General features: G+C 41.6%; 1 protein-coding gene across 1 annotated transcript in view; it reads right to left on the bottom strand.

Moving 5' to 3' along the window:
* kdm7ab (lysine (K)-specific demethylase 7Ab) overlaps window positions 1–13,887 on the bottom strand; it is a 38,538-nt gene that overhangs the window by 17,069 nt on the left and 7,582 nt on the right. Inside the window, exons 2-4 of the mRNA XM_034305957.2 lie at window positions 5,780–5,865; window positions 3,267–3,384; window positions 2,309–2,469 (exon numbers count right to left, since the gene is read on the bottom strand). Coding sequence (XP_034161848.2) covers window positions 2,309–2,469; window positions 3,267–3,384; window positions 5,780–5,865 — 365 coding nt within the window. The remainder of the gene's footprint in view (window positions 1–2,308; window positions 2,470–3,266; window positions 3,385–5,779; window positions 5,866–13,887) is intronic.

Genomic DNA, 13,887 nt, shown 5'->3' with positions numbered 1-13,887 from the left:
CAAACACACTTTTTATGGTCGACATCTGGTGCTGGGAAAGTAAAAAACTTCAGAGACAAATGAAGTGTTTCACGGAGAAGGAGGAAACGGAGACGCTGAAAATGGCGAGCGTTCAATTGAGCTGCTCAGGCGGGATGCCTGCTGTGCTAACTGAATTAGCCAGGTAGCTAATCTGTGCAGTGCGTTTAGGACATGAAGCTGGAGGCTTTTAAGCCGCGCCACAGACATAACGTCAGCGTGGAGAGTTTATCGAGTGACGCCAATTAATGCTCAGAATGAAAGACGTTACTGATTGCTGATGCATTATGATGAACGGTATTATTTCTTTTGTAATTAATGGCTATGAAGTGTACAGAGATATGAATCAGATTTTATTTGAAGAACTACTTTAAAACATTTTATGCCACAGCGCTGTTGAATTCTCCCCATCTGATTGGTCAGAAGGTGTTGAATAACAGTTGATGTATCAGTTATATAGTGAAGTGAAGCTCTCTGTAAAGAGGTGTTTATTTAACATTTATGGAAGGAGTCTCCAGTGTCAGCGCCTTTGTTAAAGTTTTCCATCATGGGAAAGTCTTCAGGACAGATGAGTTTATTATGTGAGGTTTCTCGGTAACATGACAAGCTGCGATTTTTGTCTGACACACGCAAATAAATAAATAAATAAATAAATTTTTTAAAAAAAAGAGAGAGGCTGGTGAAGGATCAATAACAAATTAAAAATTGTAACAGTTGGCAAATTGCTGTGGTATAAGAGAAATAAAACCCTGTTAATGGAAAAATAATTTGTTGGGCCGCATCACACCAGCCAGTAGTTGATTATTTTCATGTAACAGCACACCTGTTGCATTTTATTTTATAGTTATGGAAAGTTTCTGTACATGGTGGATGTACATGGTGTTTCTGCAGCACTACAGCTCTGTCCTTTGGCTCAGTTTGTGCCCTGAACACATGTTTGATTCACTTGAGTCAATTCAGAGTCGAATCATTTTCTCGCTGCAGACAAAGATGACCTCGCTCTCGGGCCGGCTGTTTTGTTCCAGCGTGATTCCTGCACAAATGAACATCACAGAGACGGAAAACACACCAGGGATCCGTTCAAATAGACGTAACACTGCTTATATATATTGTGCTGGGGTTAAGATGACCTTAGCCAAGACCGAGTCAAGACCAAGATCATAGCCAATGGAGTCTGAGTCAAGACTGAGTACGACAGGGGGCAAGACCAAGACCTCACAGCACTACATATGGCCGAATCCATGTGAAGTCCCAGATCAGATGCTCAGATGTGTTCAATCGCTGGTTGTAGTATCTTTATAAGATTACATGAAATTTCTCTTGAATGAACTAAAATAACCTGTCTACTGTGGTATTATCTATTTGTACAAAAATGGGGGTGTTTAGGAAGCGTTCATGAAGCAAATGAAATGACAGAGTTTGCTGGTTATACAAAAGTTTCTTTCTTTTTTTTTTTTAAAGAAATGCAGCAGGAAGCAGTACAGCATACATAAAGGTTTGCAAATCAAAGCGCACTGCCTTTGATATAAGCACACAGCAAGTAAATAAAATGCAACAACTTTCTGAGACCAAAGAGAGCTGGGCTTTACAAGTATTTGTGCTGTATTATTTTAAACACAAGGAGATGAAATGTTTTGAAACTTGAAATTGATAGGCACTGTATAACTCCACATACAGAGATCAACATTTACATTCTGTACAGTAACAGCAACATTACAGAGTACTTGCTCATGGAAATGATGTTATGATCTCGGAAGGCGTCGGAAAAAATTTCAAGTCGTTGGCCGAGACCGAGACAAGGTCGAGTAAAGTTTCACCCGAGTTTCATATAAAAGCACCCTAACTCTCAGATCTACAGCATAGTGTGTACGTCTGTGTATGTGACCTAAACGTTGCGGCAAACCCCCGGTCGGCAGCAGACGAACATGAGCTGTCTATAAAAGATGGTGAGTGTGTAAGCAGACACCTCGAGTTGCTCTAAATGCGCTGGAGAGGTGAGGAGGTGAGGACCCACTGGGCTGGTGTAAGCCACACTGCCTCCATCCGCACGCTTATTTCATTACGGCTCACTAAGAGGCTGCGCTCATTCGTCCCGCAGCAGTCACGTGACATCTGGCTTATTCTCTTACGACACTGCGCTACTAAGCTCCATTACACATAATGAATATTTAAACTGCTGGTAATTACACATCACGTGGATGAATAATACAGCATTAACTTTAATGTAAGAGAGGAACTGCTGACACATTGACCGTGTTCTCTCTCGCACACGCACACACACTTCTCTTACCAACATATCGTTCCACATCTTTGACAGAGAAGTCTGAAGAGGGAAGCTGAAGGCCAAGCCCTTCTTTCTGAGTCACGGCGATGGGGTAACGGAAGCTGTGCCTCTCCAAATAGCGCTGCGTCACCTGGCTCCCGTGCATCTTCATCAGGACCTCATCGGCACTGTTGAGGAGACAGAGCGCGAGTGAAATCAAGCGCAATCAAGGCACACGCATGCACACTGAGATAAAAGCAAGATTTATGCACTTTACATTGAAAACAAGTAGAACACGAAACCTAGAAAAAGTCCTTCTGGTTACTAATTTTAATACCAGAAATACCTTTAAAAACACAGGAAAGAAGCTACTGAAGAAAAACTATTTCAGACATTTGACCTTGCTGTGACTTTGTCCCTGTTTGGATCAGTTCCAAAATCTAATCGGTTACAATGATATTTCCATAGAACTTTTCTGAGAATTCGAGGATCTCAGATCCACGGCTGGAACCGAACCCGTCTCTACTAGTGTAAGAGCCAAACTGTTCCTAATTGGAAGTAATTTCACAAGTTGTGATTTGAAAGCAAATTTATCCATCTTACAGCTTCCACACACACACACACACACACACAGAGTACAAAGACAGGAGAGCAGCACAGAAGAGAAAAAAAAACATTTCTAATCACTTTTTAAATTCTAAAGTTATTCGTAAAGCATTACATCTGACTCTTTGTTGTAGGCCAATTGAATCTTTTTTTAAGTGCCATTTTAGGTATACTTTTCAGCACATCCCTCATAAATATAGTTCACTGATGCTAAATATATTGTATATGTTGCAGTTGACAGTAAAACAGCTGTTTCTTCTTGAAACAGGTGGTTGCTGTATTCGCAATTCGCTTGTGTGTCATGCAGTGCTCTATGTGACGCTGTTGGCTAGGGGCTTGGGTGTGAGGGTGTCAGATGGCCAAAGCTTTATTCACGTACCTGGCGAAGGTCCTGGCCTGCAGCTGGCGCACAAACACCAGGGTCCCGGCCTGCACGGGCTTGCTGCCATCGTCCGGCTCCGTGTAGTCGTGCCTGTGCCAGTTCCTTCGCTTCTTCACTATAAAGTCAGAGGGACAGAGGGATTTCAACGTTGAAAGAAAAGCCTTTGATTACAGTGTCATACTGCACTGTATTTATATAACAGTGACAGCTGCATTGTTACCAAGACTTTTAATTTATTTATAAATACACTCCAACCATTAATACCATTCTGTTACCTTACTGTAATAACACAACGTACACAATTTGGCACATTACTGTACATGGCTGGAGCTGACTGCTGTCTGAGCATCACTGTCAGTTCAACACTATGACTGTTTTATTGCACAATTAACACAATATGGCCAAAAGTTTGTGGACACCTGACCATCACACCCATATGTGTTCCTTCCCCAAACTGTTGCCACAAAGTTGGAAGGTGTCTATATTGTCTAGAATGTCTTTGTATGCTGCAGCATTACAATTTCCCTTCACTGGAACTAAGAGGCTCAAACCTGTTCCAGCATGACAATGCCCCTGTGCACAAAGCGAGCTCCATGAAGACATGGTGTGTGAAGGTTGGAGTGGAAGAACTCGAGTGTCCTGCACAGAGCCCTGACCTCAACCCCACTGAACACCTTTGGGATGAACTGGAGCACCGACTGAACCCCAGACCTCCTCACCAACATCAGCGCCTGACCTCACTAATGCTCTTGTAGCTGAATGATCACAAATCCCCACAGCCTCGCTCCAACATCTAGTGGAAAACCTTCCCAGAAGAGTGGAGCTTATTATAACAGCAAAGGGGGAATAAATCTGGAACGCGGTGTTCAACAAACACATATGGGTGTGACAGACAGAAGTGAACAAACTTTTGGCCATATAGTGCATACTGTGCTCTAGGACTCAACTCTGGTCTCAAGACAGTTTCTGTATTAACTTGGACTTGTCTCAGTCTTGAGTATTTGCCTTGCTAAATACGGGAATGTGGTAGCTCAATGGTTAAGCTGTTCGACTCCTGATCGGAAGGTTGAGAGTTCAAATCCCAGCACCACCAAGCTGCCACTGCTGGGCCCTTGAGCAAGGCCCTTAACCCTCAACTGCTCAGTTGTATAAATGAGATAATTGTAAGTCGCTCTAGATAAGGGCGCCTGCTAAATGCCGTAAATGTAAATGTCTTGGTCTTGACTGAGAGTTTGTAAAAAAAAAAAAAAAAAACTTTTTTTTTATCTTTACCTTTCTCACGCACAAAGCTGGAGAAGAAATAATTCCTTCTTTTAGAAAACAGCCTAAGCTTTGGTGCACTGTATGAATGAAGCCAAATAATTCTAGTAAAGGCTTGGCCTAGAAAAGAGTTTGATGCTTTTCAGTCAGTCTAGAATACAGCCCATGTACAGTATTACATTATTACCATTACATATGTATTCTCTATCCATGTAACAGAGAGAGATACAGTTCACTGTATTTATACCACAGCTGGGTTGAATTCTCAGAATGTGTGGATTAATATTATATAACCGCACGGCTGTAATATGAACGATAAGTTAACGTATGTTATTGCGCTCGCTCTAATACGCTACTGTTTCTATAGTAACAGTTCATTCACAGGGACTTGGATGGCAGACGCTCCACATAATCTATGACTAGTAATAAACAAATTAAAAAATGTTTTTAACAAATGAAAATCACATAATCTTTGATGTGGTGAGGTTTTCTTGTTACGAGACATTTATTTAACATTTATGGAAAGAGTCTTGGGTGTTAGCACTTTGTAACGATTATAGTGCTTTGAAAAGTTTCCGAACAGGGGAAAGTCTTCAGGATTGAAGATTTTATGCGTTCTGGTTTTTCTGAGAGAGAGAGTAGGGGAGAGAGAGAGAGAGAGAGGCTGGTGAGGGAATGACTGTTTATTGCAGCTATAACGAAAGAGATAGCAGGAACTAACTTGTCTTGTGGCTGTTCCACAACATTAAATCCAACTGTAAATCGTTAAAATATGCGACATGTCGTTCATTTATAACTTAAACATTGTACTCATTGACAAATCGCTGTTCTAATCAATTCAATTCTATTCCAAAATCTTAAGTGATTCATTTCATTTAGATTTGACTGAGCTACATGAAAAATGGACGGGGTTAGGAGAAACACTGTCAGAGATGTTATCAGTTGAATTGGACAGAATGAACTCAAGTGTCAGTGAGTTATGAGGGCACTTCAGTGGAGCAGTTCAAAGGACCATAAAGCCCTCAACCTTCTTGACCAACAAGGGCCTGGTTCAACCCCCATTTGATGATTACACTGGGTAATTAGCCTAATAATGTCTGCCTCCCTGGGGGCTGGGAAATCACTGGTGCTTAAATCAAAAAGGGGAAATCAATAAAGCAAGAGGGAGGGGTAGAGGGAAGAGGAGGAGCGATGAGACACAAGGTGAGGAGAGGAGAGAAGAGAAGAAGAGAGCAGAGGAGAGGTCTTACTCAGGGAGGGTCCGTGTGGAACTTCACAGTTGGGGCAGTGATAAACGTCAATGTCCACTGCATGGTGCTCTTCGACTTGAACACAGCTGGAACACAATATGAAATGGTAACGTTAGAATGTGTGTAAGTAAAACCACTTATAGCTGAATACAGGTCATGGCGTGTTTCTCATGGATGACCCGTGGCTATATGGAACATACAGGAGCATTGGTCTGAAACATTTAAGTCTAACTAATTTACTAACAAAAGTTAGTAAACAATGTACCAAACATTCTATTGATTGTACAATGTTATCACAATTTTTGACAATAATTATACCACAATACACGTTTTTATAAAGCTACTTATTCGCAATCTAAAAATGTCTACAAAGATACGCTTTGGACTGTGCACTCTTTCTGCCATCATTTACATGACTCAATATCAAAATCATAAGCCTGCCCCTCACCAAGTACCATTAGTCGCTGGCACGTCTACCGAGCAGGGAACAAAAACGTACACCTGGAACTACTGGTGTTTATTTGAAACCACAGATTCTCCACCTACAACTCACAGAGTGTCTGATATCTTTTGCACACTTTTCTGGCAACGAGCTTCAGAATCTTGGCTGGAATCTCATTAGCTCTCCTCACCTCAATGTGTACTCTGAATTTTCAAAGGGAAAAAAATACCTTCTGAACACTGGGATACTGACATTTTCGGCACAAGATCTAATCCCAGGATTTAGAAAAAAATTCATGGCATCCAATCTTTATAATCTGTAAGAGGCCTTTGTTTAAAACTATCTGTGGTGAATGAATGTGGTCGATCGTTTGTAATGTCAGTCTTTATGTAAAACTGTGTTGAGCAAGAAATTCTACCCCATCCCAGGTACCATTAGCTCTTGTTGGTACCAATATTGAACAAGCAGAAAAACATACAACTAGACCTACTGGTGTTTAGTTGAAACCACAGATGCTCTGACTACTGCTCACTGAATGCCTGATGCCTTTTGTACACTTTTCTGGCCACGAGCTTCAGAATCTTGAAGGATTAGTTTGTCGGATTAGTTTGCCTCACATTATTGTGTACTCTGCATTTGCAAAGGGAAACACATTTTTTGGGGAAAAATATACCTTTTGATCACTGGACATTTTTAGAGTCAGATCTAATCACTGGACTGAGAGATCAATGATCCAATCTTTTAAAATCTTTAAGAGAGCCTTGTTTGGAACAATTAGTAGTGAGTTAACGTGGTTGGCCGTCAGTCTAACAGACTCTTTCTGTGAAAGTTCTTGGACGCATTTATTGAAGAAACGTACCAGGCTCTGTAGTGAAAGCTAGAGCTCTTGGTATTGGATTGATGGCCTCTGAAAAAAAAGGTCATTCCTGGTTCTGGTGCTAAAAGTTCCACTGTGTTTTTAACAAAAAAAAAAAAAAAAAAAAAAAAAGGAAGATGAAAAAAAGGCCTGATGAGTTAGGAGCAAACAAAACATACACAAAGCCTGCTTTTTAACACTAACATAGTGCTGATTAACACAGTGTTATGGAAATCAAATAAAAGTCTGTATCCTGTGTTAACACGCCACAATATGAATTTGATTTGCTGAAAGATGTAAAAGATCAGGCTCCCATGACCTGAAAGTAAGTCTGGGCCAGCCGGGTGAGCTCTGGCTGATTACAGACAGACAGGCCTGCTCCAATCAGCGCTCCAGATGTGCAGTTATATTTGGGTTGCTCTGGGGAGAGGAAGTGCGGGGGTGCAGCATGTGGCACGACAGGCTTTGGGGAGAAGCAGTGCTGGAACGGCGGTGGAGGTGTCCACATCAAAGCTGTGGCTCGGCCCTCCTACTAAGCAGCGTGTGTGCGTGCGTGTGTGTGTGTGTGTGTGTGTGCATGCATGCGTGTATGTTTGTGTCGAATGGGGGATGGTGGTCAGGACAGTGTCTGATGCCTCACGGGGGTGAAAAAATGCGCTGAATCGTAAAGTCATAAATTTACCAGCACTTTGAAAAACCTGCCGTAAACAAGGAGAAACACCAAGAGAACTCTTTTAAAAAGCTTTATTCGCTGTATAAAGAAAAAGGCTGCACACAGAGATAAAAATCTGGCTCTGGAAGAGCGATCGGAAGTGACTGCAACACTCCCACGTCCGCATTCCCTCTCAGTCGACTTCCTTCATGAAGGCATGCTGTGGATTCTGACTTCCAGCCAAATCCCTCTCCCTGCCTGGGCGTCCTGTGCTAACAAAGAATCAGTGCTCTTATTGTTATGACGTAACGAAACGAGTGATCAGGATGTGAGTCACTGCGCCGGTTATGTCACGCTGACCTACTGCGTTGTTTCAGGCTGGAAAAAGGACACAACGAACTGTCTTGCTAAAAACAGCCTCCAGGATGTGGGACACGTCAACCAGTTCACGGAGACGATGAAACACAGGAAAACTTTCCCTGATCAAACAATTCAACTCGGGACAAAGGACAAAGGACGAAGGAGACACAAGACAAGGTGAAAATGTAAAAAGCGAGCACGTATCGAATTCACTCACTCTCTGTTGCCGCTTTTCAGAAAGGATGGCTTGCATCATCGCCGTGTTGCTGGCTCTACAAAAGCTCTCCAGCAGAGAGGCAGGGTGATGCAACAGGCTCTCAAAGTGTGTCGGCTGAACACAAAGAAACGGGCAGAGACTCCGCAGGAGACAGCGGCGAATTGCAGAAAGAGTGTGACAAGAAGACAAAGCTGCCTCTAAAGCTCGTTACTCTGATTCTCCTGCTCAGTTTTGACAGAACTGACACCCATAATGACAAGAGTAATGGTGTAGTGTTCGATTATACTGTGGTGTGAGGAAACCGAAGCTGTAATTTGGAAGGAAAATGTTTACCAAACATCCCGAATAAAGGCCATTCCAATAATCCTGTTTCAGCGTTACAGCATGACGCATTAAATCTTGCCTGGTGATTGCATTAGCCTGTTATTGCACCAGGATTGCATGTTGGTTTCATGGCGCAGAATGAAAGATGGATGTTTTATTGGCTACAATCCCACGAGTGTTTAAGCTTTTATACATTTTTTTACTTCCAAAAACACAATTCACTCTTTGAATGGTTAATTGGATGAACGCACTGGCAGCAACAGACATACAAATCGCTGGCTGCTTGCCTCTTTAAAACCTTTACATCTCTAAGAAAGGTGTTCATCTGGAAGGAAGATCATTCCAGTGTTCTGAAACAACTGTTCTGACCTCTGCAAACAAACACCAACTGAATTCTCTCCTGGTGCCCAAAATTTTTTATCTCCCAACTGTCTGATAATCTTCTGACCTGACCGGAGAACTCATTAGTCGATTTCATTTGGTAGACCTAAAGGAGGAACGAGTCCGGGCAAAACAATGAAAGGAATGAGGGCCTAGAGGTGCTCCATCAGCAGCCTGGTAGATTTCTGATACAGATAAACCAAATGACCGGGTTGAACTCAAGGCATCAGGTCTTATACACACACACACACACACACACACACACACACACACACACACACACACACACACACAGCAGATCCTTAGGCTTCCTATCCTCAGAGTGTTAAGAAAAGCAGGAAAACATTTCCACCAATGGCGCTCCTACTGATCTATCCAATAGTTCCCCTCAGGTGAGAGAAGAAGAAATGTGTCTCCATAGTGATGACAGGCAGAGAGGCAGAATTCTCTGAATATCAGCTGTAGCTCTCTGTGTGTGAGATTCCCTAGCACATACAGACAGTAAAAATGCCTGAGGGTCTCCACAGTGGCGCAGCTATGCAAGGTTTTACCCCATCAAGAGTTCAAATCCTGGTTCAAGCCACCCACGGTCCAGAGTCTAACAGCCGGAGTCTAATCAGACGACATTTCTTGCATTTCCTACAGACTTCAGACAGCAAAGTCGTTTCTTGTAATACCAGGAGCAGAACAGAGCAGTTACCCTCAAGTGTGTTTAGCATGATACCGCATTAACTGTGGTTCATAAAGTGACTCATTGCTTGAGGGCTGTTTCTCATAGGCATGTATACAGACCACTTTGATCACCGCTTGTGTCCGTGATTTTGTAGCTTCTGGTATGTGATAGTAACCAAAATAATATACTGTGTACTGTAACTTTATACACATAGTAAGTTCAGGGATCATATAATGTCCTTTGATACTAGGCTCTCAATTCGATACAAAAAGACTGCATAATAACGTAGACTGTTCGTCATACAACAGTGCTTATATATTACTTGAGGCTACTAACAACTACAAGCCTCGACGTGCCAACAGCAGAATGCACCCTGTGATTCAGACATGCTCCTTTGTGGGTTGCAGGTTTTTTTTACGCTAAACTGGACTAGGAATATCAACAAATCAGAAATGCGTGCACACCACAGTGAACTTGTTTCTAATGCAAATACTTCGAAAAAGAAGAAAACTGCAACAACTTTTTCCAACTCGCAAAGCTTTTCTGCCAGTTTCCAGGTCTTTTTGTGCTTTTTTTTGAGATGCTGTTGGTGTGGAAAATTTGCTAAGACCTGGCAACCCTGCCTTACCAGTGCACATAAGCTTTCTTGGCACAAGAGCTACTGTTTAATTAGCGATGTTTATTGCCAAAGTATGAAAATTGTAAGGGATCTGAATTTTGTGTATTGTTACACCCCTAATAATAAATGTTATGTTTGTGTACAAATGTATTTTATATTGTTAAACCCTGAAATTTCAAGAACGTCATTTACTTCCATATTTGAGCACCAAATTTAGCTGAATGGGGACTAAAGACAGGGAGTAGAAGTTTGAGGAGACCTGTGTTGTAGGGTTTGCACAGAATTGGGATAAAAACGTAGACAATTAAGTACCACTGCTTGTTGGCCAATTGCGTCTCTGTGCCTGAGGAGCAAGAACGTCTTGGGCTTCAACATCTTAGGCTGGTGGAAAAAGCAGTGGTTGATGTGTGATAGGGAAGGTGAGAGCTAACAGAATGGTGAAATGAATAAATTGGGAGAAAACGGTGTAGAAAACCCACACACATTAAAAACAAAAACACACACATGGCCCATACAAGATGTCATCAACAGCTTGCCCAAGTCATCATTGCTGATGGAGCACAAACCTAGTGGTGACTCAAGTCAAACACACAGACCCCTTGTTAAGCAGAGGTGTAAGGTTTCGGTCGTCGCCACAAGAGTTTGTGAAACCCGAGTGCAAAGCCCAAGCAGAACCTGACAATGGCCTCACGAGCACATCTATCACTGTCTTGCCTAGAAAAGTGCAACAGACACCCACTTGATGTATGGCTGCCCCTACAGGCTAAATCCAGCTTTGGTGAGGGAAGTCAGGGAGGAAATCGTCCACAAAAAAAGAGCTCACTCATCAGACAGCCGAGGAGCAGGAAGTGTAGCATAATGAAAGAGGGCAGGAAAGAAAAAGCGAGGATTTCCACTCATCCCATGCTGAGATCCAGACAGCCTGAAACTATTTACGTTGCTCGAGGTAATGAGTGGAGGAAGTGCTGCAAAGGAAGCAGATCATCAGTCGCACGGTAGCTGGCGACTTCCTACAGCAGCCTTCACGCTGTGCGTGCAATGACATTTCACCTGCCCGCAGACAATCACTCCTGCAGGTTCGACAGCGCGTGCTTCTGAACTGCATTCTGCAGGTCTAGAGTACATTTCACACATTGCACACTCTTCACCTCGCGTATGAAAAGTCAGATTTCCTGCTTAGTGCGGTCTGTCAAACAGCTTATATACGTCTCTGACATGGTAACCATAGCAACCGCAACTCCTTGTTCAATGAGGGTTACGCTGTTTAAAACTTTCAAACCCATAAGCTACATATCAAAGCTAGAAAACAGCTAACCAAAAGAAAACTTTTGTACACTGTTTCATGGATTTTTAAAATATAAACATATCTATGTGGGTGATGATGTTAAGAGCTTTTGGAGTAAGGTTATATTTAGAGGATGTACGATTGTCGAGGACGTGTGTACGGTGGTCTGTCTGGATTGAGCCTGCATGCTCATTTGGCTGACGCTTGGCTAGTGAGATGCTGATTTTCCCCTGCTAACAATTTTTTCATTTTAAATATTGTGATAAATGATTTAATCGTCTAGAAGTGATGTACTGAAACAAGACAGGAGAGTGCATTTCCATCATTTCAGGTTTAGGGAGAGTAAAAGGGTGCGTAATAATATAACCAGCTGTTAGTAGTGCCAGACTCGAAGGCGTTTGGGATAGGGGAAAAGGGGGCGGGGCTTCGAGGCTGTATAGGTTTATATCAGAAAATTCAAACCACATGCGAAAATCATTCCAGATTCGTATGTGGCTTATGACCCATTTTAATGGAGAGAAAAAAGTGTGTTGCATATTTGTCAGAGATGTGCTTTTACACAAAGGTTGGCAGCTCTAGTGAAACAACACAATCAGAATAAACGTTGTAGCGGTGAACATCGTGTATGGAGGATAATAACGTTAGAAGTCTAGCTGACACATTTATCCAAAGAGACGTAAAATTGAGAGAGAATACAACTGAGCAGTTGAGGTCTAAGGGACTTGCTTTAAGAACCGTGTGGTGACTCTCAACCTTTCGATAAATAGCCAGTAGCCCAAAGCCTTAACCACCAGGCCTCCACTTCCTCGCCCCGAAGTTGGAAGCTTACACCATTTCGTTGAATGTTATTGTCTTTGACAATAAATCAGTCATATTTCTTAATAAATAACAGAATGTAGAAAACTGTGTGCTGCTCTCAAAGGCTGTCTTGTCTATTTTAATCAGCATGAAAAATCTCCGACACAAAATTATTATTACTATTAATAAAATACAGCCATAGCCTACTAGGAAATGTGTACATCTTTTGGTCAATCAGTTTGCGAATGTACAGTGGTATATTTCTCACAATGTCATAAGCCTAAAGTAATTTCTCCATCTCAGCAGTTAAAATCTTGAAGTCTGTAGGAAACTTTACACAGTCCTGATTAAGGTTGGACAGTATAATGATATAATACCGATACTGTGATAATTTATGTATTATATACAGTATACGTGCAATGCTGTATAATGCACGATATCGTTTTTAAATTAACTTTTTGTTTATTTTAAATAACAACTACAAGCTCTGATTGGAAGCAGCCGATTTAATGTTATGATTACACAGTCCGCCAGTCTCCATCTGTTAATATCCTACACTGTGTGGATGAGCATGCTGGTTATCATGGACACTCCAAAATATTGTCACGTTCCCAGCAATCTATTTGGCAGAAAGCTGCTTAATCAGACTTTTTGGCAGTGTTCGTGCTCCCAAAATAAAGTCCATCCCCAATCCTAATTTTGGATCAGACAGGCCCGGTGTTGCGTGTGTCCTTCTGGTTGAAGGCAAGCGTGAACCGTCGAGCACAAAACAGTGAAGATTAGGTTTACATGTCTGCCATTTTAAAAATGTGATTAATACCAATAAAATATGATGGTGTTTTAGGGACACTGTTTAAAAAAAATGAAAATGTATGATTTCCAGCATGAAGTTGTAATATCTGATATTAGAAAACAGCTGCAATATTTGAAGAAAAATAGTCATAATATTATAAGGAAAAAGTTAAGTCATGAAACTATGATAAATTGGTACATATCAGAGCAACATTTGTGTGTAAAACGAGAGATGTTGAGGATTTGCTAAAGTTATACCTACTGCTAGTAGCAGCATGTCAAAAGCTGCTCAACTTTACTTCCTGTTTACAAATTTGAAGCTTGCTCATTATATTAAACAAGGCAGAGATACTACGCAGGTGCACACTGAGTTTTGAAAACAACATGTGGTTCCATGGTTACTTGGGAATTGCTGTGTGAATCCTGTTTTAAAAAAAAAAAATGTCTGTAATTTTGCAAAAATTGAATCCACATGGATAGATTGGCTGCTCCAGACGAAGTGCTTAAACAGCCAAATTAAACACTACATAAAAAGAAATCTCCAAGAGCACTCTTACAAACTGATACCAATAACATGCTTGTTTAGATACCAACACCGATACGACGTGATCCCATGTGACGTAAACAGATTCCCATCTGAACTGGTTATGTCTGTGCTCTGTGGAAACATCAAGAGGAGCTACTTCAGCATCTTCCTCCAATACAAGAA

Source organism: Pangasianodon hypophthalmus, chromosome 7 (genome assembly GCF_027358585.1).
Source record: "Pangasianodon hypophthalmus isolate fPanHyp1 chromosome 7, fPanHyp1.pri, whole genome shotgun sequence".
Taxonomy (NCBI): Eukaryota; Metazoa; Chordata; class Actinopteri; order Siluriformes; family Pangasiidae; genus Pangasianodon; species Pangasianodon hypophthalmus.
The sequence above is the reverse complement of the archived record's forward strand: the minus strand, read 5'-3'. Positions and strand labels throughout refer to the sequence as shown.